General features: G+C 48.3%; 1 protein-coding gene across 15 annotated transcripts in view; it reads right to left on the bottom strand.

Moving 5' to 3' along the window:
- Positions 1-6,365: 6,365 nt before the first annotated feature.
- NAV2 (neuron navigator 2) overlaps positions 6,366-24,636 on the bottom strand; it is a 678,828-nt gene continuing 660,557 nt past the window's right edge. For all 15 annotated transcript variants that reach the window (XM_016164919.2, XM_016164924.2, XM_016164914.2 and 12 more), the window contains 7 exons: positions 23,657-23,892; positions 21,197-21,351; positions 20,920-20,991; positions 19,043-19,239; positions 18,011-18,129; positions 12,636-12,839; positions 6,366-9,790 (listed from right to left, as the gene is read on the bottom strand). In XM_016164919.2, coding sequence (XP_016020405.2) covers positions 9,665-9,790; positions 12,636-12,839; positions 18,011-18,129; positions 19,043-19,239; positions 20,920-20,991; positions 21,197-21,351; positions 23,657-23,892 — 1,109 coding nt within the window. In that variant the 3' untranslated portion in view covers positions 6,366-9,664. The remainder of the gene's footprint in view (positions 9,791-12,635; positions 12,840-18,010; positions 18,130-19,042; positions 19,240-20,919; positions 20,992-21,196; positions 21,352-23,656; positions 23,893-24,636) is intronic.

Genomic DNA, 24,636 nt, shown 5'->3' with positions numbered 1-24,636 from the left:
GATGGCTACAAAGCCTGTGTGCCTACCTACTTTCTTAGTTGCTCAGGAAAGGAAGCCAGGACATCTGGGTTCTTGTTCTGGCAGCACCATTAGCTCAGGGTGTGTTCTGGGACCAGGCGTAATAATGCCTTCTCGGCCTCACCTGCAGAGCCCAGGTGGACCACTAATGAGGTTATGGATGTGAGCACTTTGGCAGCTGCAGGTGGAGGGTGGGGAGCAGTGCAGGAGTAAGACTCCAAGCTTCGGAATCTGGCTGGGCCTGGGCTCAAGTCCTTGCTCTGTCTCCGATCAGCGAGACCCTGCACAAGTGCTTTAACCAGCTGCTCTATAGAGTAGGGATGATGATGCCAATGCCACATGATTGTTACAAGAATCACATGAATCCATGAAGGCAAGTTACTTGGCTTAAGATGCCCGAAACACATAAATTCCTATTCTCCTTATAGGGAATGCAGCTTGGTCCTTCGAATATGGGGCAGAGAGAAAAATACTATGCTCAGTCTTCTGGGAGTCATGCCTAATCATTTTTGTTGGTTGGTTGGTTGGTTGGTTTGTTTTTAATATTTTACCTAGAGGGAGGAAGGAAGGGAGACCAGGAGGACAAGGCAAGCCAGCCAGTGGATTGGCATTGTGGCATTGCTTGAGCTTTGCTACCCCCTCGTGGTTACTGTGAGGTATAATGGACTGCCTGTAATTGCAGCCTGGAAAGAAGCAGCTGGGGGAGGCCTCCGCCGCCAGCACAGTCTGACTCGCCTGCCTAAGGCAGCAGGCCACAGTCTGTTTCTAATGTGCTTGCTGGGCCAGCAGCGATCAGCCATGTTAGGGGACCACTGAGCTAGTCCAGTGCCTTCCTTAGACCGCTGGGAAAACTACAGCCCTGAGAGCAAGTGGGACTTCTCTGATGGAAGGAACCAGTTAACGCAGATCTCCAGAGCCCAAAGCTCTTTCCGCTATGCCCTGCCCCACGCAATCCCACTCCATGAGCAAGCTCCAGAGACTACCTGAACTTACCTGCCAACCAGGATGGGAATCCCTCTGCTGCTCTTCTGTCAGGTGGTCCTCCAGCCTTTGCCTGAGGCCCAGACGTGCCTCTCTGCATCTTCCCCTTTTGGACCCAGCTCCAGCGTCTGAGGCCCCACAGCTCCAGCCTCTGACACTGCAGACATTGCACAGCCAAGGCAGTCAGAGTTGGGAGGACAAAGAAGGACGGGGGAAGTACCTCATGGCACGGACATGCTCTGGGTGCATCGCCTCCCTGAATCCTGCAAGAGGTGTGGTTAGCCTTATTTTACTCCAGAGGGGGTTGAGGTGACGGAAGTGCCATTAACGTTCCAAGCTCACATCTCAGTGTCAAGGTGGACAAAAATAGTGTCCTCAATTTATGGATTTGGGAACCAACCACTAAGAATTCAGACCTCTAGTGGGTGAGCTAAAAGGTGAAAAACTCACTCCGTTCACTCTCTAGAGCAGCATTCTTGGCGGCCCTGCTCACTCACTGGGTGCGGGCACCCGATGGGCAGCCTGGGGTGGTATGCTTTTAAAAAACCTTTTTATGAAGTATAATTATATGCACAGAAAAAAAGTGCATAAAACAAAGATACACAGCTCTCAATGATCTATTACAAAGTGAATGCTTGTGAACCACCACCCAAGTCAAAAACTAAGGCACCGCCAGCAACCCAAAGCCTTTCAACCCTCCTGGCCACTGGCCCTGCCCTTCTCGCTTTTCTTGTAGTTTTATGACCTACACAGGCACCCAGCCCTGAATGGTAGTGTGAACTTCATGTACATGGAACCATACATTTCGCATCTTTATGTGTCTGGCCGCTTTCATGCAACATTCACTCAATAGCCACCCACAAATATTTTCACTGTATGACACTGACATAATGTGACTTTGTCCTTCTACTGTCAGTGGAAGTGCAGGTTTTTTCCAGGTTTTGTTATAATAAACATTATAACTTCTGTGAACATTTGTGTACTTATTTCCTGGTAGATACATACATATATATGTATGTATATATATAGACGTGCATTTCTGTGGGGTGTATAACTGTTTTCATCTCCTAGAACTGCCATAATATCTAAGTACTACAAACTGGGTGGCTTAAAACAAGACATTTAAAAGGTTTAGGGGGAAAAAGCCTTTCTTCATACTGTTCTCGTAACTTTCTTGTAAGTTTAGAAGTTTTTTAAAAGAAAAAAGAAAAAAAATATTTTTAAAAAATAGACATTTCTTCTCTCAGTTCAGGAGGCCGGATGTCTGAAACAGTAATGTCAGCAAGGCAATGCTCCCTCAGGCTCTGAGCAGAATCCTTCACTGCTTCTTCCTAGCTTCCAAGGGAAGCAAGGAACTCATTCCTGGTGCTCCTTGGCTTGCAGCCACACAGCTGCTACCTCTGCCTCTATCTCATATGGCGTTCTTCCTTCATTGCTTCGCATTGTCTTCTGATAAGGACACCAGTCCTATTACTTTCAGGGCTCACCCCTAACTCCAGTACGACCTCATCTTAACAAATTACATCTTCAAAGACCCTATTTCTAAATAAGGTCACATTTTGGGGTACTGGGGCTTAAGACTTAGACATATCTTTTCAGTGAACACAATTTAATCCATAATAATAACCACTAAGAGTGGAATTGCTGAGTTCTCTTATCAGACCCTGGGAGAGGATTTGAGTGCAGGTAGCTAATTTGTGCTGTGGTGTCGGGAAGCACACTTGAGGGTAGGGCTGGGGACTGGGCGAGGCGAGTGAGGTATCTCAGGCACAGAGTTTAAGTTGGACTTGCTCTTGGGGGGGGCTGCCCTTAAGTGCATCATCCTCGTGATAAATCTGAGTGAGGGAGTAGACGGCACATGACAAGGAAGGGAGAAAGCCAGTAAAAGTTTCCTTAGCTGCCACTGTGGACAACTGGGGCTCAATCCCATTGGAGAATCTCTAAGGGCCTGCAGAATGTGTCCCCCACTTGCCCCAAAGACAGACGGGAAAGCAGGACATTGCATCCTAACTCCCGTACCTTATTGGTTGTAGGCTGTCCCTGGGGCACTACATCCCCTGCGGGCTGCTCTGCACTTGGGCTGAACGTGGCACTGGAGGTAAGACTCAGGCAGAGAAGCAGAGAGATGCAGGAGCTTGCGGTGGGATGCTGTCAGCATGCCAGCTGTCCACCGCAGGCTCAGGGGACGTCAGGGGTAGGCACTGAGTCGTCAACAGTGTCTGCTGCAGCCCGTGCCTCACAATACTCAGACCACTCCTTTGGCTCATCGAATCCACTCTTGATGCTCCAAGGTGGTGACTGGTCACAATTTCTACACAAACAAATGAACAAACAAACAAAACTGAGAATGGGCGAGTTAGGGGAATAAGCTAGTCTCCACTGCTGGAGTGCAACAGTTCTAGGGCCATAACTGCTATCCAGCACCGCCTTTCTCAGTCTTCCATTCTGGTTTACTCTCCCCCTCAGCCAGCTCTTCCACAGTTCTGAATCACCCAGATCTGCATTTCTGAAGGGTCTGAGCAACTGTTTACCTTGGCTTTGTTGGGCAGTGGTGGCTGCAGGTTTCCATTCGCAGTTATCACCAGGCATGGAAACAGCAAGAAGTATCTGTCAGGGTTCCCCAAATTCCAGACATTCTTCTCCGAGCTCGCGTGATGCAGCCTTAGCTTCTCATCACAATCAGGAGCAATTACCCGGCCAGCATAGCAACTCCTGTCTCCACCAGGTGCTCAGGTAGCAGAGGTAGTTTTAAAATTCAGTGGTAGAAATTTTCTTCCTTCCACTTTCCCTCGCCTGGCCCCACAGACCAGGGACAAGTACCTCTAAAGTAAGAAACTAAAGCTGTATGAACGGGAAGCAAAAAAACTTCCCAAGTGGGTTGCTGAAGTGGACCACTCATACCTCTATGCCTATGTTCCCAAACTCATGGACTCTAGCTATTTGGGGCACCCAGAGACCAATAATGGCTGATGGTTAAAAATGTATACTGCTTTCTGGAGAAGAGTGCTCCATCTCAGAATGTCCTACTCAAGCTGATGCCTCAACCAAGCCTTTGAGAAGACAGTCCAAACTCCGGCTTTATAGTAGGAACCAGGGATCCCACTGGATGTGTCCTATGTCAAGTTTCCTTCTCCATTAAATAGGTCCTTTGGTCTGAGATATTTCCATGTAGGAAAACAGGCATATGTTAGGTTTATTTAGGAATGTTTATTCTATTCTATTTTCTTAAACTATTAGCCAGTCCTTGCAACAATATCACACTGTCTTAATGTGGCATTGTCTTGCTATCTGGTAGAAAAATCACTCTTCTCATTCTTCATTGGCTATGATTCACCTTTTGCATTTCAATATACATATTATAATGATCTCGTCAATTTGATAAAAGCTACGTTGGGCTTCTAAGTGGGAATGCATCAAATCTATAGTTCATTTTGGAGGAACTGGCATCTTCATAACATTGATTCTTCTAATCCATAATCATAACATATCCCTCCATTTCTTTGGGTCTTCTTTAATTTCTCCCAATAATGTTTTATAGAATTCTACTGAGAGATCTTTCACATCTTACATTATATTTATTTCTATGTATTTGATATTTTTGGTGCTTAAATGTGTTATTTTAAAACTTTTGGTTGCAGAGATGTTCACCTGATTTTCATGTACTGATTTTATGTCCAGCAAATTTATTCAATTTATTTTTAATAATCTGTGAATTATTTTGGGCGATTGAAGTACATATTGTCTGTGAATAAACAGTCTAATTGCTTCCTTTTCACTCCTAATTTCTCTTGCTCCTTTGCACTGAGGAGGGTCTCTATTGTGATGTTAAGTAATGAGAAGAGGCGTGTTTGTCTCCCAATGTGAAAAAGAAAACATGTAATAGTTTATCATTAAATGTTTTATATAGTTCTTGCTTTTAAACATTCCTTGTAAATATCTGAGGCATGTTGATGTAGCTTTGTGGAAAGCCCTGAGCCAGAGGACCCAGCTTAGACACATCTGGACCCCTGATCCACACCAACTGATCAAATACTTGTTGCTTGAAGCTGCTAAGTTTTGGGGGTAATTTGTTACACAGTAATAATTGATAATTAGTTACACAACTAATACAGAAGGGATGTGTACTTTTCCCTCAAGATCCAGACTTAGGTAATGGTGGTGGTACCATGTGGCAGAATGGGCATGGGTTTTAGAATAGGGTAAACTGAGAATTGTATTCCTACTACGTAAGTTATTTAACATTACTCATCTAGGTTTTCTCCCTGTAAAATGGAGAATAACGTCCACCTCTTCAAGGTGCTGTGATTACGTGTGAAAAGGTGAAATTCTCACTAAAGTCTCTGGCACACATTAAGTGTTTAAACAAATAAACAGTTCCCACCCTTTCTTTTAAAAGTCCTCCGGCCCATTATGCCTTCCACATATGCGGATCCCATTTCCTAGATACCATAACATACTGTGAAGAAGTGCAGTAGAGACTATGACATGGAAAGTCTTGGAAATTCAGGGTTATCTACTTGCCAAACCGCTATGCCGGCTCCTCTTCCTTTTTTTTTTGAACAGGCATTGCAAACTGCCAACGCTAAACATCTGGCTTCTTCATCTCTCCATCCCGCATCGTTGTGCATTATAATGAGTTAGATATTTCACATCATTAGGATCAATTTCACAGCAAACCCACGTCTCACTTCAAACCAAGCTTTTAAAATTTGTGTTGCTGCTGTTAGAAGTGAAGGATGATACGAGGTCATGTCCCACTGCTTATACTCTGCTGTGGATGTCAGCTGCAGCGTGGAACGGGGACCCTAAGATTAGAGGCAGTCCAGTGAGGCAGGATTTGGGTCTGGAGGTGAGGCTGAAACTCCAACCCTCCCGTCTTGGCTTACAGGATCCTCAGTAAGTTGTTTTCTCTGAGCCTTTTTTTACCTGTAAAATGGGAATTTTTACCTCTTCCAGGTCATTTTACAGATTATATTGGGGAATGTGGGATCGCATGTGGCAATTAGTAGGTATTCAATACATTAAAAGTCTTTCTTTTGACAAACGGTTGATAGGGGGTGGGGGATGCTGGATACTAACAGGCAGTCTGGGGCCCACAGCCTAGGAGATTGTTAGAAAGTGAGAATTTAGGCTCCACCCTGAACCTACTAAATCGGAACCCACATTTCCACAAGATCCACGTGAGTGGCAGCCACTGAGATGAGAAACTGAGAGGAGGTAGGATGTTGAGAACATGGTGGCAAAGATGGGTTTGCGAATGTTTTGGACTCTCTCTTTGTTGCATCTGAGTAAGAATGACTTTCTCTTGGCATTGAAATTGAACTCTGACAAGGACTTGCTCTAGCACACAAACGCCAAACCACTAATCTGAATAAATAAGCATCAATTTTATTGAATCATGAATAATTTAAGACTGGTACAATCAGCTTTATTCTCTATGATGTGGGACATGATCTCCAGCAGATCATTGGCAAATCCAAAAACCTCATGACGAATGAAAATTAAATAGGGAGAGAGGGAGGGAAGGAAGAAGGGGAGGGAGGATGGAAACATACCGTACACAAAATACTCAATTCCTAGTTTTCTCTTTAAAAATGGCTAGAAAAAATTCATCAAAATGCAGCACTTTAATCAATTATTTACAATTTCTATGTTACAATGAAAAAATGTACATCTTATAGAACATATTTCATAAACTGCTCCACTGGTAACAACTAGATCAAACAGCAAACCTTCCGTTTAATATCCACAAAGCCAGATTATTATTTTTTGAAGTAGATTCGCCATGATCAAATTTGAATATACAGAATTTGGAAATTTAGAGCATCAACAATTAAAATAAAAAATGTTCCCAAGATACAACAAAGGTCTAGGCAAATCTTTCTTCTTGTCCCACCCTGTACCCCACCCTCAACCTTAAATTAAAAGGTATTCCCATCTCATTTATGGCCTGTATAATTCTTGGCAGTTTGGGAAACTTTTGGCTTCCATTGGTAACTCAACATAAATGTTGCATAGAATTTCATACATTTCAAAATTAGCCTAACTGTAGAAAAAGGCAAAATGGAAGCATTTTGGACAGAGCCCTAAATGAGTAAAGTCACTTTTTTAAAGGTGAGAGACACTAAAGTAAAGTATGACCAAGAGAAGAAATGTGCATATCAGACAACCCTGCTTCCCGAAACTTTAGGAAGGTCACTGAGTTGTGGATCATAAAAGGACTATGCTACTTGAAATCACCGTTCACTAGTCGGGTAACACCAGGGTCAGAAGTCTCAGTTCTGAGCCTGGATCCAGTGGGAGGGAAGTCCGTGGGAGAGGGGAGAAGAGAAAGAAAGGGTGTCATAAAAAAGAAAAAGTTTCAAACAATATTGTAGACAGGTGTCTACTCACAAGGTGACTGGGAAAACTGCCCACGAGGAGAATTTTCACCTCCTCCCAAATTCACAGTACGAGTGTAAGGTCAGCATTGGGAGATAGTTGAGAAGGACCACTCTAAGGTCTACCAGAAGGCTCAGGGTTTGGCCTGTGGTCACAGGCTAAATATATGGTTTAAAAATTTTATGAAAAACAAAACAGAACAAGACACACTCACACACCCAGATGACTAATGAAGGCTTAGCAGAATAGAGTCCAAGTTTATTGAGATCAAAGCAGGGACAGTGTTGAGAGGTCTTCCATTCGCCAGTTACTGGGACAAATTCCCGTTTTCTTTTTCAAGGAGGAAGAAAATGGTGTCATCCAATGTAATGTGAGCAGTTTCAGGTCAAGCTCTTGTGGTAATAAGAAAAATTATAGAGATGGACTTTCAGAAATAGAAATGTAAGGATGGAATAAAAACCCTGATCATTAACAGATATTCCCCCACTGGGGTCACATAAAGATCCTCTTTATAAAACAGAAACAGACAACTTAAAGATTTACCACACTCTGTAAAGAAAATATTGGTATGTTGAAGACACAGAATAGCACGGCATGTATCAACAATGTCATGTAGACTTTTAGAAACTTTTGCCTTTTCCTGCACAAGACAGATCATAGTCCAGTCAGGGTTTTAGCTGGAGACTGATAAGAACCTAAAAAATGGATTTTTTTTTCCCTTTTTCTTTTTTCCCATGGTCTCATACATCCACACAAATGAGTCTTTTGGATGAGAAAAAAGTCACAGCAACTTGAGTTCTCCTAATGAGTAGATGACTTTAGCCCTGTTTGCTCTGATGGGGAAAATAAAAAAAAATGGGCCCCAGGCAGGCACGACACTCATAAATGAACACGGTTGGTACAAAACCAGTAAGGCATCGCTTCGGGAAGGCCAGCACCGAAGAGGTCAGGCAAGGCTCGTCAGACGGAGGCCGGGGCTTCCAGAAGGGAGCGGCCGCCCCCGATGTGTTGACTTGTGTCACGTTGGTTCTGAGGAAAGTCTTTCACGAGGTGACCTCGCCACCCCACCTGAGGCTGGGGCTGGCACGCTTGAGGTGTCAACGTGCGATCTAAAGCCTTGAGGACGAGAAGGAAAGGCAAGGTTCCAGCTCGCCCGCGTGTTGGGGATGGGTCCCGGTGGACTTTACAGGACGCAGCCTGCCCCAGCAGGAGGCGGCGGGTGTGCACAGCGGTGAGGACCGACAGCTGAAAACCAACACCCAGCAGGACCAAACCAAAACTCAGCTCCTGCGGTTCTTCCTCTCACCAAAGGATTGATTCCAACCAAGAGGGGAGGGAGAAAAATCTTCAGAAATTAAAGAGTCAGAAAGGGAGAAACTCAACTTCATTTTCAAATGGGGGTATCAGTTCTCCAAAGTAGACCAATTCTCACTGTACGCAGTGTTTGCAGAAAGAACGATAATAATAATAATAATAATAAAAACTGATCATTTACATGTAGGAAGGAAACAGACACATGCTGTTCTGCATTGCAGCACCTCGGCTCGGGCACATTCTCACTCTCTCACTCACGCTCATGGATTAGTTGGAGGCTGACGTATCTGCAAGGTGTGGTCGGTTGACTTGGAACAGGCAAAATACCTCTCGGATAAGGAGAGCACCATTTGAAAAACAAAACAGAATAGAAAGCACGAGTTGTTTTTTTCCTAAGGTTCCCTGTGTTGTATGTAGCTCTGCCATTTGTTGTGTGACTAAAGCAAGCGCCCTAGTTAGCACCAGTTCTCTGTGGCGGGCTGGGTGGAAGGGCAGGTCGGTGTGGATACCAGGGTGCTGGAGGGTCTGTGCGGAGGGCGAGCTGTGCTGCTACGTGTCCAACTTTGCTCCAGTCCCTTCTGTCTCTGGGCAGCTCATGGCAGGATGCCGTTTGGTTTCAGAGCTTCGAGAGTTGCTTTTTTTTTTAAACCCTTTTTATTTTCAACGGTGATGATCCTTTCCCGAGAAGTATCTTCAGTGTCTTAGGGAGGTCACAGCAACAAGGCAAAACAATAATTAAAATAAAAGCGAAGATAGTGCAGTTCTCACTGTGGAAGGAAGCAGTCCCAAGGCGGCCGGCCCGGGATGCCTGCACCCAGGTCAAGGCTGGAGGACGAGGGGTCTTGGTATTCCTGCAGCTCTCACGCTGCAGCCGGGGCTGGCTCAGGAGGGCATCTTCAGGATGGTGCGGAGGATGTAGGTGGAGTGGGGCGAGGAAAAGAGGTGGGCAGGCTCCATGGCCAGGCCCTTGTCACAGAGTAGACTCCAGAGAGGAGTCCAGGATGTCGTCGTGATGGCTGTTGCTGTTGGAGTCGCTGTCATAGCTCTGGGGGCTGGAGTAGTTGGCTGCTTCCTGCAGCCTCATCAGCATGTTCATCTGGGGAAAGAGCAGAGAGCATGAGCAGCTTTCAGTCCAGTCTACACCTGCCCCCCGGCCTCTTCGAAGGTCACGCCTCCTTCTCCAGACTCACCTTGAACTGCAACCTATAGCCGAGGCAGTGGATAAGAGCATGGCCTCTTGGCCAGGCTTCCAGGGTTCAAATCGCGGCTCTACCACTTACTAGCTGCATGACCTTGGACAAGTTATTTAAACTCTTTGTGCCTCAATTTCTTCACTGGTCAAATGTGAATAATAATTGAACCTGCCCATAATGTTATTGTATGCACTAAGTTAATATATGTAGAGCACTGGAAACAAAATAGAAAGTCTCCTATAAATATGACACTTATTTGGGAGGGGCACACCTTACCTAAGCCTGGGTAAAGATGCCAGCTAAGTGTCCCTGCTTCTGGAATGCACTCATCAGCACCGCGGACTTTCGAAGCACAGGGCTCCCCCTTCGATGAGCATCAAGCTCATCTGTGCTCCAGCTCCTGCCGAGGAGCTGTGAGAGGTGAAGGGGGGCACCAGGAACAAGCGGAGGCCCAGAGTGTGGGGAGGCCTGGATTCCGACTTAGGAGTCTTTAGACAAATTACCTAATGTATCAGAGCCACCGCTTTCTAGAGAGAAGAGCAGCACCTATCCCCTAGGGCCGTAGTAGGGAATGTGATAACATAATGTGTATTAAACCTCGGCATGGGGCAAGGGCTCAATAAATGTGATGTGCTACCCTCCTCCTCCTCCTCCTCCTCCTCCTCATCATCATCATCATTATCAGCATCATTATCATCCTCCTCCTCCTCATCATCATCATCTAACTTAAAGAAGGCTTTGAAGACGGTGTTCTTAAATCTTCTCTGATAGTCTACTGGTTATTTATTTGCGAGTGGAGATGGAGAACTACAAACTACTTTTATTTTATTTCTAACTATAAATCATGTGCATGTATTTTATATTTTATTTAGCAAGTAAGTTAGGAAGATCAGGTTTCTCTGAGCTAAGGCCAAGGTCTGGTGCCGCTGAGTGTGAAATCTAGCCGCCCCCTAGAATGTCTAGCAGAGTCTACCTGGTGAGCCCAGCCACAGATGCACCATCAGCCAGTGTTCACCTGCACAGCCATAACTGGGGAAGGGTGGAGCAGAAGTGCAGTGAAAAACCATTTACAGTTGGGATTATTTATTCACTCATCAAACATTCCAAGTATACCCATATAATGTGGTGTGGAATACAAGCAAGTCAGTCCTGTTCTCTTGGAGGTCTCAGTCTCATGACAGGGATTAGTAAGCAGGAGAGCTATTATAAGAGACTTGTGGCCAGGGCGGAGGGCATCGACTTGGGAGAATTACTAAATACCTAACTTGGTAACTGGACGTGGCTGGGTGGGCACAGCTCACTTCTGGGGACCTGGGGTTGGAAGGAGAATTCTGTATAACTACCCTAGAACGTCAGGTCTTATCAAAAAGGCTTCTGTCTTCAATTAATGATATGAAAATTCCTGCTTAAGAAAAGAGCGTCCGGGGTGAGCCAGCCATTCTTTCCTCCAGCTATCCTAAGTTCTATTTTTACGTAAGTTTAGACTTCATGAGCTTGCACCCACAACAAATATCTCTATGACTTTGGCTTTTAGCACTGGATAACATTGGAACTGGCTTTATAAAGTTCAATCCTTTCCTCTGTAAAGCCATTATCATAACCATTATAAATCAGGTTGTGCACAGTAACACAAATGATAAATCCATTTAAAATATAGTTCCCGTTAAAAAAGTTCTTAACCACAGCTCTAATCCACCAGTCAGGAGGACGGCAGAGGACTCAAAGAACCTATTGTCATTTTTCTGATTTAGCGAATCGATCAATCACTAGAAAGAGAAGAGCAAATCAGCCATCTTTTAATCGTGCTGCGTCTCTTATGAACACTGACTTTTATGAGGTAATGCGAGCAATACCCCCTGCTGTGTTTTCCCGTTTGCATTAGCTGCCAAGGGAGCTCAAGGTTCTGGCATATTTGCTTGCATGGCATTTCATACAGCTTTTGCTTTGTTAAGTCTGATTTTGCAGTATGACTATGCATGCATCTTATATTGGCAGAGGGAATACGGCAAGTCCTTGAATGGCGTTTCATTATAATGTCGATGAGATGCCTAAGACCTTAACTCTGGTTTGTACCAATTAGCCTACAGTCAAATGAGTTTTGTCATATGTGGTTTCGAGTAAAGCCACAGAAGCTACTGACAACGTTAAGTGAGGACTCACTGTGCTGTGACTGCAGTGCTGCCATCACTGGCTCGGGTTCCTCATACAGGGCCTTCACTGCTTTGCCGAAGGTGGAGTAAGTCAGCAGCTCGGGCAGTGTTAGACCTAACTCTCCTCACTGGTCTTGGGACCCACAGTCAGGCCCTCGTGCCTCCGTGAGCCCCTCCTGCCCTCACACCTCTCCCTGCCTGACCATCCAGCTTGGGCTTCTCCTCCTTAACAAGGTCTGTGTCTGCCCAGTTACTAGTGGGAGACATCACTGGAGTAGAGCCGTACATGATAACGACGGCACTCAAATCAGAGGGCAAAGAGTAATGCAGGGGCTATAGGTATAGGGACATTTAGGGGGAAAAGAATCAAATTCCTATCTTTTACCTTATACCAGAAGCAACTTCAGAGGGGTTAAAGGCTTTAGTGAAAGCTAACACCACAGAAGAAAATACTGCCAAAACTGTCCCTAGGCTCGGGGACAGCCTCCAAATGCGAGACCAGGGCTCAGTCCCCGCCGTTTGCAGCACGCCTTGCTTCAAGCCCAATGTGCAGCAGGCGTTCCGCGATGCTCAGCTGCTCCGGGAGCTGAGGACTCACCAGCGGGTCTCCTTCGGCGTCGCTTGGGGGCATCTGCTTGCTTGTCGAGCCCTCCCGAGGCATGGAGTAGCCGTCGAAGCCGACGTCCTCTGGCCGGAGCTGCAGTAGGGGAGGCCATTCATGCTGCTGTGGGCTGGCCGCCCAAGGATAGGTGTCCATCACCCACTTGGCAGGATCCTCCCAGGGGGCCCGCCTTCCATAGAGCTGAAGAGAGGCAAAGAAGGAACAGTCAGGAAGGCGGCTGAGTCTGCTCTGCAGCCCTGATTTGGCAGTTTTTTGAAAAACTCCCCAGACCCAGCCTTAAGCCTCCCTTGACGGTAGAATTCCACTTCAAGAACGTTATCCTAAGAAGTCATCCAAGGGCCAGTTTGTCGTGCTAAAAGGCTGAAGGCAGCATGACCCAGGAGTCAGGGATGCAGGCTTTGGAGTCTGGCTGACTTGGGTTCATATCTCAGCTCTGCCACTGACTCATGGTGTCACCCTGAACTCTGAGCCTTGCTGATGCAGCTTGAAAAATGATCTCTGAGGAAAAACTGACAAACCACCACCTGATTTGGTGCATTTACCAATTTCCATGGTCTATACGGTCCCTTCAGGTCGGTTTCAAACTACCAGCATGATGCCACTGAGCGTGGAGCCGGAAAGAGGTGCTGGCTCAGTCGCACGAGCAGGCTACAGTACCCTGGTTTATGCGCCCACCCAAACAATAGCTCCCACACGGACTGGGTGCCGGCCATCAACATCACAGGCGGAGGTCACTAACGGCCCTGTTTTGATGAAAACACATTTCCTGAAGTAGGTCTGACTCTGAGAGCGCCTCTGCAAAACACCTGTCACTTTAAAAACGCGAACTCTTGACCGAGGTTACACGCGACGAGTGCTTCTCCCTCATGTATCTTTCAAAATCGCCCGCAATAACTAATTTTCTCTTAAAACAGAAAAGTGTATCATCACTTAATTTCGCACAACCAGTATCATGCTTCCAAGCTCCTTTTCTTAAGCCTGAACGATAAAACGATTTTAGTGAATTTTATTGGCAACTTTAAGAAATATGCACATTCTTTAAAAAACAAGTTGGCTGCACCACTTCCCAAGGCTCAGCTCGGTATATTAGGTAGCTAGGTGTAGTCTGTATCTTTCCTCTTTACCACCACCACCACCATCTTGTTTAGCCACCATGTGACTCCAAGAGGAAGCATTACTACCCGAGTTCTCCAGATGAGGAGAGAGGCTCAGGGAGGAGAGGAGACAACTGGAATTCAAGTCTGTCCAACTCCATGCACCACTAGAGTCTGAGAAGGTGCGGCAGGATGTGCTCACAGCCAGGACAAGCTGTTCACCACCCTGGGCAGTGCTCTGTGGCTCTGGAAGGCACCCCCTCTACAGGCGACCCTGGGATATGAAGATCAGAGACCGCTGAACCACAGTAGCTGCAGTGGGGCTCTAGGGGAGAGTCACACCTGAACCACAGCCTGCCTGTCTATTCCCTCTGCCTTCCCGGGGGGCCTGCAGTTGAGAGGGAAAGGGGGGGGGGAGGGGAAGTGCTGGCAGTAGAACAGAGCTGAGCTCTGACTGACAAAGCCATGTCTTTCCAAGTTATAGGCTGCCTCAGCTGGAAAAAACTGGGGTCACCTAGGCTATCATGTACCAGATGGGGAATGGGGTCCAGTGAGAATGGCCAGTTATGAAAAGTTACAGAGCAGGGCTGAATTTTAACCTTGAATTCTGGCTTCCTCGTCAGGGCCTTTCCCCTCTCTCCTCCTCCCGACTGACTCCCGACGAGGACATGTCAACCTGGGTTGGGTTCGCTGTTCCTGCAGCTGTCTCATGATTGCCTAAACCACTTCTGACCTTTCTGTATGATTTCTGTAAGCCACCCACCCTGCTTATGTGGCAGATGGGCCCATCCGTCTCTTCACTGATGGCTGCCTCCCCTACTCAGGACATGCACAGCCTCCTATGACCTCATCATTCTCTCAGACACCAGCACCCCTCCTGTCTAGAACTCTGGCCCCGTCAGATGCTAAATCTTCCTTAACCTGGGGCAGTGCTGAGTCTTAGGCCTGAGAATTAAGTCTGGCATTCTGAAGGCAATTTATGGTCAGGACAGGAAAGGAGTATGTGAAGCCGGCATGTGCACACGCAAGCGTGTCAAGGAGGACAGGAACATGAGTATTTGGGGATATTTAGAGCTGAAGGAGGCAGTTCCAGATTGGAAATGTTTCTGCAATTTTTAGAAGCTTCTCCCTCCAAGGGCCTTCCTCCTGGGCTGCTTGTCCTGAGCCAGACTTCACATGGGTGAGGCTGAACCCAAGCCTCATTTGTGACAGCTATAGCTTCTGTCTCCATCCTCAAGCGTGGAGGAGGTCATGCTCAGGGCTGCAGAATAACAGAGGCTGGAATGGGAGTTCATCAGGTCCTTAGAGAAAATCCAGCCCAGTGGTTTTCAAATATTTGCTCTTTTCCCTTGACCACACCACTGAGGAGTTTGAGGAACTTTTGGGTTCCACAGAAGCCAGCCTGAGAAAACACTCTCCAAGTCCAAACTTTTCAGAATACGGATGGTGAACCTCAGGCCGTGAGAAGGGGGATTTTCCCAGTGTCTCAGAGCAGGTTGGGTTATCTGATAATGGGCCCCATACGCTCTCCACTCCACAGGCGGATGGAGGTCTTTCGAGTTACTCTGTAGACCAGACACTTTGGCAACTCCAAAGTGTTTACAATGACAGCTTCAAAGGAGAACAGGGCTGGGGACTGAGTCATCAGACAGGAGTGCATCGGGCACATGCTAACATCATCTGCAAGAACAGGAAATATTTTTACAAGCCTCCCCACTTGCCGCTGGATATGCTCAAGTCTAGGTGGTGAATGGCTAGTTAAGTACCATGCTGAGCAGAGGAAATATCATAAAGCTCCTTGGCCCCAGAGCAGAGCCCTGTGGCAGCTCGAAAAGCAGCAGACGGTTGTATAGACAGACAGACAAATAGGACTTTCCCTTTCGCCGAGGCAGGGAGGAGCCTGGCATCCCTGCTAGGTCAGGGACAGGGAACCAAGGCTTTAGAAACTGAAACCTGGGCCACTGTGAGCCTTCTGACTCTGTGGGATGCACATGTGTATCACACGGAGGAATCAAGGCACACATTCAGGAAGAAGCTCCAAGCAGTCTGTCTCTGTCTCTCTTTGTCTCTCTGTCTGTCTCTGTCTCTTTGTCTCTCTCTCTGTGTCTGTCTGTCTGTCTGTCTGTCTGTCTGTCTGTCTGTCTCTCTCTCTCTCTCTCTCTCTCACACACACACACACACACACACACACACACACACACACACACGGGAAAAGTCAGGAGTCAAAATTTACGAAAGCATCTGGCGTCCACTAGGGGGCGAAACCACAATTCCTCCAGGAAAGGATTTGTCTGCTGGAGGGGCTGCCAGAATTTTGAGGCCTGATCATAGCAGGGTCTCTGTGTGGCCACACCACCACAGATGACCCTGTCAGAGCCCGTTCTGGGGACTCTACCCTGAAGCATACCGCTGGGCTCATAGCCACTCTACTTACCTAGCAGGGTCAGGTGAAGAGTAAATGACCTCACATGGTGCTCAGCACACGGCGAGCATGGACTCAACAAGTGAAAGTAGGGAATTTAAAACTTTTTTTTAAAATAGAGGAATCCTTTTGTCAAACGAAATCTGATGTAAAACTCCACTACAAGAAACACAGTACTTGGTTCCCTGAGCCACCAAGGCTTCTGGGTTTAGTTATTGTGATCCCTGAGGACAGCCTGAAAGTCACAGAAGACGTAACCACGGGGTCAGCTAGACCTGGGCTCCAATGCTGCTGGCTCACTGTATCCCACTGGGTGAACTTGGCTAAGGGTCAAAGCGCCCGCGAGTCTTGGTCTCACCAACAAGCTGAGCTGTCAGAACCACACAGCATCACGTGTGTCGGGCCCTCGGTGCAGGGCCTCGCAAGTAGCAGGCCCTCCCCAGAGGTCAGCAGCTTCCCTTCAGAACCGGAGGCGTCAAGAACACGCCAGTGTCCTCAGGAATCAGCAGATTCAGAGTCTCCTGGGCTCATCGGGATGATGACTCATAGGTTGGGGGCGGGGTGGCTCACTTTTGAGCAACTTGGTGGAATGCGAACTCCGGCTGCCTCCCCTGGTTGCTCCCACACTCCTGAAAGCTTGTCCTTCAAATGACCTTACAGCACAAGGAAGCGATGACTTTTCCTGCCTTGCACTGGAATAGTGAGTCTCACAAGATAGTGGGATGTCTCTGGTTTATTGCCCCTTTCGAGTTCTCGTCCTGAATGGCTCTGAAGACTATCACTGCTGCTACGTATTATAGATACAAAGCAATCGAACATTCATCAGGCTCAGCCAAATGTACAGAAATGACAAATACTGACCGAAGCCACTAACGTACACTGTCACACATGCGTGTGGTGCACACCACTTCTGTGCCCACCACAGTATCCCGTGCCTCCCAGTGCCCACGACTGGGGAACAAAGGAGCCCTGGAATGCCGAGTACCAGACCGGTGCCTAGCTTACCCAGCGGCATGTGATGCCCGCTAATAACTCAGCGTGGGTGTCTAGAGCCTAGAACTGCTAAAGGCTGCCTCCAGACTCAACAACAGAACTGTCTCAAGTCCCAATTTATGGCTGAGCTCCTAATGTTAACCCCTGGGCTGAGTGAGAAGTGGAGAACCTGTGCTTTCCAGCTGTCGTAGGGCAGGAGGGACTTGAAGCTTCCTGGGCTTCAGGTCACCCGTGAGGGTTCCTGATGGCACGTACAAGTGCCACAAAGCCAAGGGCTGAGAACCTGAAATTTGAGCTAGAGGCCTGGACTCAAATCCCAGATTCTTCAAGGTTTACTTTTATGACCTTAGGCAAGTCACTTCTTTTCTTTTGGGACTCCATTTGTCTCTTGAAAAATGGAGACAAAAAAAAATCTCTTGGTTCCAGGACCAATGCAGGGCTCGAACCATATGGCAGATATAAGGGTACTTGCAAACTGTGAAGTACTTTGCACACATATGCCTCAATTTCTACATAGTTACTATGCTGAGCACGTTATAGCCATAATTTTTAATTCTTGCAACAAGTCTTTGTGGCCGAGCATATTATATCCTCCTTTTCGATTGATTAGGGCACTAGGAACAGAGAGGATAAATAACTTGCCTGTGGTCACACAGCTAATAAGTGGCGGAGCCAGATTTATAGCTAAGTCTGTCCCTACACTGTGCTAGACTGACAGTCACACAGGTAAGGGGTAATCATTTCATGTCCATCAGATTCCTGAAGGAGGAGATAAAGACAACCTATTCGGTCACCAGAACACTCCCAATTTTGAGGAGGCCAGCAGGTAGTGTGCTTCTTACCTGGAGTCCTTCTCTGACGGCTTCCAGGAGATAGGGGATAATTGAATAGTTCCACAGGTCGGTGAACCACACCCTGGAGCCATCCACGTCAATTGGGCATGAGAGGAAGAGCCGGGGACCTGGAGACCATGATGAAAACCAGTCAGAGTTGCCACGGTCAGGAGAAGCCACGGTCCAAGCATCCCTCACAGGAAGGACCCTGGATTTTCTGAGCAACAGTGGGAATACCAGCTGCTGGGTGGTGGGCACGGAACGGGACACTCGGGCTCTATGCCCGTACCTTGGGACCTCTCTCTCCCAGAACATCATCCAAAAGAAAGGAAAGGCTTAATGGAAAAAGATGTTCACCACAGTATTATTAATCCTGACCTTCAAAAATAGAAACACACTAAATGTCCAAAGAGGGCAGAAATAGTTAAGCGGACGATGGCACACCATTTGATTATTTTTCAGCCTTTCAAAATAATTATAAGAGTAGCAATGCAGAATGCTCATTAGACTATGTGAAATGACAAAGAAAAGAACACTATGTGTAATTGTAACTACATAAAACATCTATGTATAGACAAAGGCAGAAACAATAAGCTCAAATTAAAATGATTATGTCAGGATGGTGGGATGATCAATGATTTTTTCCCTCTCTGATCTAAATAGTTAAACTTCAAAGCAAAACCAATGCCACAGGGCAGTTTTCACATAGGGGAGCCTTGGGGTTGGGTTCTTCACTGAGTTGGCAGTTTCTGCACTAGCCCAGGCTGGATGAATATCTCGCTGCTGATCAGCTCCAGAGCACTGGGGAGGGCCAGAGGGGTGGAGACGCAGCACTGCGTGACTAGTGGTCGGGGTCTGTCGTGGGTTGTGATCATCCCTCTGCCTCCATTTCTATCTACATGGATAGCACAGTGTCAAGCTGATTTGTTCCTACGAAGTGCTATCCTGGCCAGGGCCCCAGGACAGTGAGTGAGGGGGCCAGAGTTCCAGAAGTCCCCCTAGCCAGCCCACCTGCCCACTCTCCCCTGACTTCCCACCTACCTATGGTGACATCTGAGGAGCTGTGAGCCTCCAGGAAGCGGTTGAGGTGATGCCAGACCTTGGGAATCCAGTCGATGATTTTTACCAGCTCCACATTCCGCACCCGCCCACTGATCTCCGTTTCCATGAGCTTCCGCCTCAGGAACCGGCCAAGGAAACCCTTCACGGGCTCCGTGTGGTTGGCACAAAGCACCCACCTGGTGGAAGTCAGGAATGCTTTTCAATGATGATGACAGTGATAAAACTGACGGCTAACCTCAGGATTCAAAGCTCCTTAGAACTGGAAGGTGTATATGCTAATTAATACTAAAATAGGATTTGCTATGCATCCAACACTGCAAATGTAGTAACTCACAATTCCTTCTGTCAACCCTATGATGCAGATATCACCAACCCCATTTTATTGACAGAAATACTAACCTACAGACAGGTTAGGTAACTTGTCCACAATCAAAGAGCTAGTTAATAGAAGAGCTAAGATTTAAACCAATATTCCAGCTCCAAAGTCTGAGCTCTAACCCTGAGCATAGTACCTCTTGTGCTTGTATCAAGGCCCTGTGCTGGGCTACGGAGCTGTGACAATGACTAAGGCACATTTGTTCCTGCTCCCCAGGGGCTTACTGTCTTGTGGAGGAGACAGATAAACAAGCAGGAATGATACATGATGAAGCCTAGGGAACCAAGGAAGGCGACTGAGGAGGGAACGTCTGGGCCGAGACCGGAAGAGTAGATGGAGCAGCCACACATAAGAAAAGGCAGGTGCAGGGGTGGGGTAGGGGTGGAGAGTTCATGGCAGCATTTGCAGAGGCATGAGAAATGGCGTGGGGTGTTTGGAGAAACCACCAGAAGTTCAGTGTGACCAGACTTTAGACTTCACCTGCCAACCCGAGGAGTCTGGATTCCATTCTGGAGGCAATGAGAAGCCACGGAAGGACTGTAAGCATGAGGCTTTATGGTCAGATTTGAATTACAGGATGCTCACTCCAGCTGCCACTGGCACAGAGGATGGGGGGACAAGTTGCGGGCAGACAGACGGGTTAGAAAATGATTGCAGTAGTGCTCTGGGAGATGATGTGGCAGCGACGGGGGAGAGGAGAAAGGACTTGAGGGCTATTTAGGATATTGAGGACAAGACTGGGACAGCCTGGGTGCAGAGGTGAGCCATGATTTCAGTGGCCTGGAGGAGCTGACATTTCTCGGATAATGAAGATTCAGGTCCACTTTCATCTCCCTCAGAGATGGCTACCGTGTGGCCAGTGAAAATGAGTCAGGGGTCCCACCCCAAGAGAGGGCTTCTCACCCTTATCTAAGGGCCCGGTAGGAAAGCAGGAGCGGTGGAATCTGCTGCAGGTCAGGGTGGGGGGCAAAGGGCGTTCAGTGATGGCAAGGCGAGCAACAACGCACCCAGGCACAATGGAGCGGCACCGTCCTTCCCGCACCCCAGCAGGTGCAGAGGCCCTGTCCGGTGCTGGGGCAGAGGGACCCACAGCAGCTGGAACTCGAGGGCCCACAGACCCACCCGGGGACACGCATCAGCAAGAGCTTCCATCGCTCACATCCACTTGGGCCAGAGAGATGCAGCACTGGTGACGGGCAGGGGAGGTGAGCCTGCCCGCAGCCCCTGTCCAGAGCTGCCTCCGGATTCTCCTGCCCCAGGACTTACAGTCAAAGAGACCTGGGTCCAAACGTCTGCCAATAATAGGCTATGTGAGCTCACAAGGGTCACTTAATTCTCCCCGCCTCGGTCTCCCTATTTTTAAGCTGAGAATGAGAAATTTAACTACTGGAGGCTGTTGTGAGAATTAAATGAGCTAAGTGGGGCAAAATGCTCAACACGAAGCCTGGCATATAACAGGTACTCAACAGTGACACCTCACCTGAAGTTGTGATGAAGCTGCAGGTTGGGAGTAGAAGAGGTAGCCTGGTTCATCGTGCCAATTATGTAAGGGCTGTGGGGACACGAAGGAAAAGAGAACCTTGTGAGTCAAAGCCAAACCTGAGAACAGGGCGCTCACAGAGGCCCATGGCAGATGGCTGGTGGCCTCCCTTGGCCCCATGCTGACCCCGGCCGTGCGTGTGCACAGCTCCCTGTGCAGCACACATCACATGGCGGCCATGCTCCCGGGAACCATGAGGTCTGGAACTGGTCTTTACCATTTATGGTCCTTGCAGTTGAGCAGCCCATTAAAGATCTCGCCCAGAGAGCTGACGTGATGCAGGTTGTCCAGGATGATGACGAGAGGCATGTCCACAGCATTGTTCTCACTGGTGCACTGGTCGGCCAGGTTGGACAGGTACTGACGCAATTCCTGCAAAAGCCAGGGGAAGAGCAATGGGCGAATGCACCTGGTAAAGATGCACGTGCTGAGCCTACACTTCGCCCAGGCCAACGTAGGGGGAAAGGCCCTTCGCGTGCTCTGTGCCCACTTGCTACAGGGGCTGGGCCTGGGGCTCAGGGGATGTGGGGTGGGCCAGAGGAGAGAAAGGCCAGGGTCCTGCCTTCTGGCATTCACTGAGTCAGAGAAAACCTTCAGCCCAGGGCCAAAGCACAGCACCATGGAGGGTGCCCAGCCCTGCTTCCATATCCCTGCTGTACCACTTTTCTATAAGTGGTATCACTTCTCTTGATATTTCTTATTGTGCCAACCTCCCAGGAAGCTCCCAAGAGCGAGTGCCTTATATATCTCTACGTAAGCTATATAGGCTCTGTATAAGGTGCTCTTCCACAGCATCTCTGAGACCCGCTTATACCAAGGCCTTGATGAATCCATATAGCAGAGGACCCCTTCCCCAACATGCACTGCTGATGAGTGTTGTGGCAGACAGACAACTAACGGTGCACGGGGAGATGGGACTACATGCACAGCGGGGCTTGGAAGGTCTGCTGAAAGAGTACGCTTTGAATTTAACTGTGAAGAAGAGCTGGGGGTCTGGCTAGAGCTGGGGCCAGATGCAGCCCAGCATGGCTGGGGACAGGGCCGTATGTCAGAAAAGGAAGAGAAAGAATAATGGTACGACAGGCGGAAATGCTGACATGGTGAGGTAAAGAGCCGTCAGAGAACCCAGGAGGACTGCCTGATGACAGCACCATCATGCCAGCTGGCATGCCCCAGAGCCTGCCATGGCTCTACGCCTTGAACAGATGAACTTTTTTAGCCCTGCGACAACCCTCTGGGGTGACTACTATGATTAGTTCCCTCTTGTAGATGGAAAAGCTGAGGCACATCCCAGTTAAGTGACTGGCCTGAAATTGCACAGAGGGCAAGCGTTGGGGCAGGATCCACACTCGGTGCCCGTCCAGGGTGTGCTCATCACACCAGACTGTCCTGCATGCTGGCCTCCATCTCCTGCATGCAAGCATGTGTGCACACATGCTCACACACTCGGGACCGCCCTTATAAGTCAAAATGTGGCTTGCTAGCAATAGAAAAAAGCCCAACTTTTTAAGTTACTAGTAATCTTTCCTTCTTCAGCCCCCTCCACCATATGTTTTTGGCCTCAGCATCTTACAAGGAGAGGGCTCCAGAGACTCCCTGCCCTACTCACACTATGCGGTGCCCAGTCAAGGGGAAAGTGAGCCCTGGAGGCTGCAACTTTGCCTGGGCTCGAATTCCCGCCAGCTGCCTGGGGTATTTCTTTCACTGGTCCGGGAAAGAGTACCCTCCCTCAGCTTACTGACAGAGGCTCTCAACTCAGAGGCTCAGAGCCCTTTAATCTGGTCTGCTCCACATAAAAGTCACTTGGGGCACCTGTGAATGATGCAGGTTCCTGGCCCACACGACCTATTGAAGCAGATCACCTGGGAATATGGTCTAGGAATCCCTAGCTTCAGGGACGTCGGGTGATTGCTAAGCCAGAAGAGTCATTTCTAATTCATCTTAGACTCTCCGGCTGCTTCGCAGAGGGCCAGCTAGAGCTAATTTTCCACCAGCTCCACTGGATGAATAACGAATGCGTGTGAGAAAACCCCTCACAACCCCTGGGTGGGATTAGATCAGACTGTCCAAACATTTCCATTGCTCCCTGTGAAGCAGGGTCAAGTCTATCTATTTGCTGGCACTAGAGTCCAAGGCTTCAACCAGAGCCCCAGTCCACTGCTCAGTGCTGTCCGAGTGGTCTTAGACACATGACCATCTCCCTTCCAGCCTCAGCTTCCTCCTCTGTGAAATGGGGATAACAGAGGTGGGGGCCAGAAGTCTGTAAATGCAAATGTGGGTTCTTGTTGTTATTGTTGTTCTCAAAAGGAGAACATTAAAACCAACGACAATAACAAAACAATAGCACCTCTAGGCGCATGATAAATTCTTGGTAAACTAAAGTGGGGGTATCTGGAGTGACCTTAAAAAACTGCTAGCACCAAGCATGATGCCTGGCTCATAGTGGGAAGTGAAAACGCAAGGTCGATGTACAGAGGGAGCTTCTTGCTGGGAGGTCCTGGGTCGGAGCCTTCCCTTCGGCTGGCCCCATTCTGGCCTCCTTCACAGGGCTTTTGTAACCACCAAAGGAGACTGTGGAGGAAATGCTGTTTCTTCCACCACGGTGGGGGTGGCATCGACCATTCTGAACAGAAAAGTGACCCCTGGCTGAGTAGCAGCCTCCAAACAACCTCCTCACCTTGCTGGACTTGTGGTCCACGTTGAAGGTGGCGATGACCCCGTCTGTTAGCTCCCGTCCCTCCCGAAGCACCAGGTACTCTGACAGCCGGTTGGCCAGGTAGGTTTTCCCGGTGCCACTGGGGCCAGAGAGAATGATCCGCCGGTGTTCTACCAGCAGGGACACATAGCGCTGCAGGATGGGCTTGGGGATCAGGGACTCGAACGCCAGCGAGTCCAGGCTGTTTTCTGTGAGCCCTGCAGTGGAGAGACAGGAAGTGTTTGAAGCCCCATAGAAAGGGAGCTCTGTGCTTGCCCAACTGGGACTTGCCATGACCTGAGGCCATCCCTTTCCTGGGCAGCCCACTCACCTGAGACACCCAGGGACACCAAGGCTAAGAGCAAGCTGCCACTCCTGGTCATCAACACCGTGCGCCCTGGCCCTGGACTGACTGACTTCCCCAGACTCACACTCACCTTTCACATCAGGGTTCTCAGTCCTCCTCTGGCCTCTGTAGAATTCCTAAGACTCAGGGCTCTGCTTGCCTGTCTGGATTTGCCATACCAATGGTGTCTGCTCAAATCAAACCCGAGTCTCCCGTGTCTGCCAGCACCCTAGGGATCCTTCCTCACCCCGTTCTCTCCCACGTGCCAGCTGCCACTGCTGCCCATACTCAAAGGGAGCACAAGGTCATAACACTTTTATTTTTAAAACGAGCAAATGCAAAGTAGGACCATTTGATTGGGGGAGGGGGGTTGTGAATCCTGGCAGACCTGGGTTGAAATGCTACCTGCTGATGAGACCTCTGACCCTCAGCAACATTAAGAGGAAACTCTTCTTTCCCTTTTCCTACCTGGGACAACTCTATCAATCAGGGCGGCTGGCTTTAAAAGAGCTAGGTTCTTGATATCCTTCCCTCACAAAGAAGATCCATCCAAGGTTATTTATCCAGAACCTAAGGTAATTCTGTTAAAAAAAATCACCTCAAGAAAACCAGTATG

This window comes from Rousettus aegyptiacus, unplaced genomic scaffold, assembly GCF_014176215.1.
Source record: "Rousettus aegyptiacus isolate mRouAeg1 unplaced genomic scaffold, mRouAeg1.p scaffold_m13_p_5, whole genome shotgun sequence".
In the NCBI taxonomy this organism is placed as follows: Eukaryota; Metazoa; Chordata; class Mammalia; order Chiroptera; family Pteropodidae; genus Rousettus; species Rousettus aegyptiacus.
The sequence above is the reverse complement of the archived record's forward strand: the minus strand, read 5'-3'. Positions and strand labels throughout refer to the sequence as shown.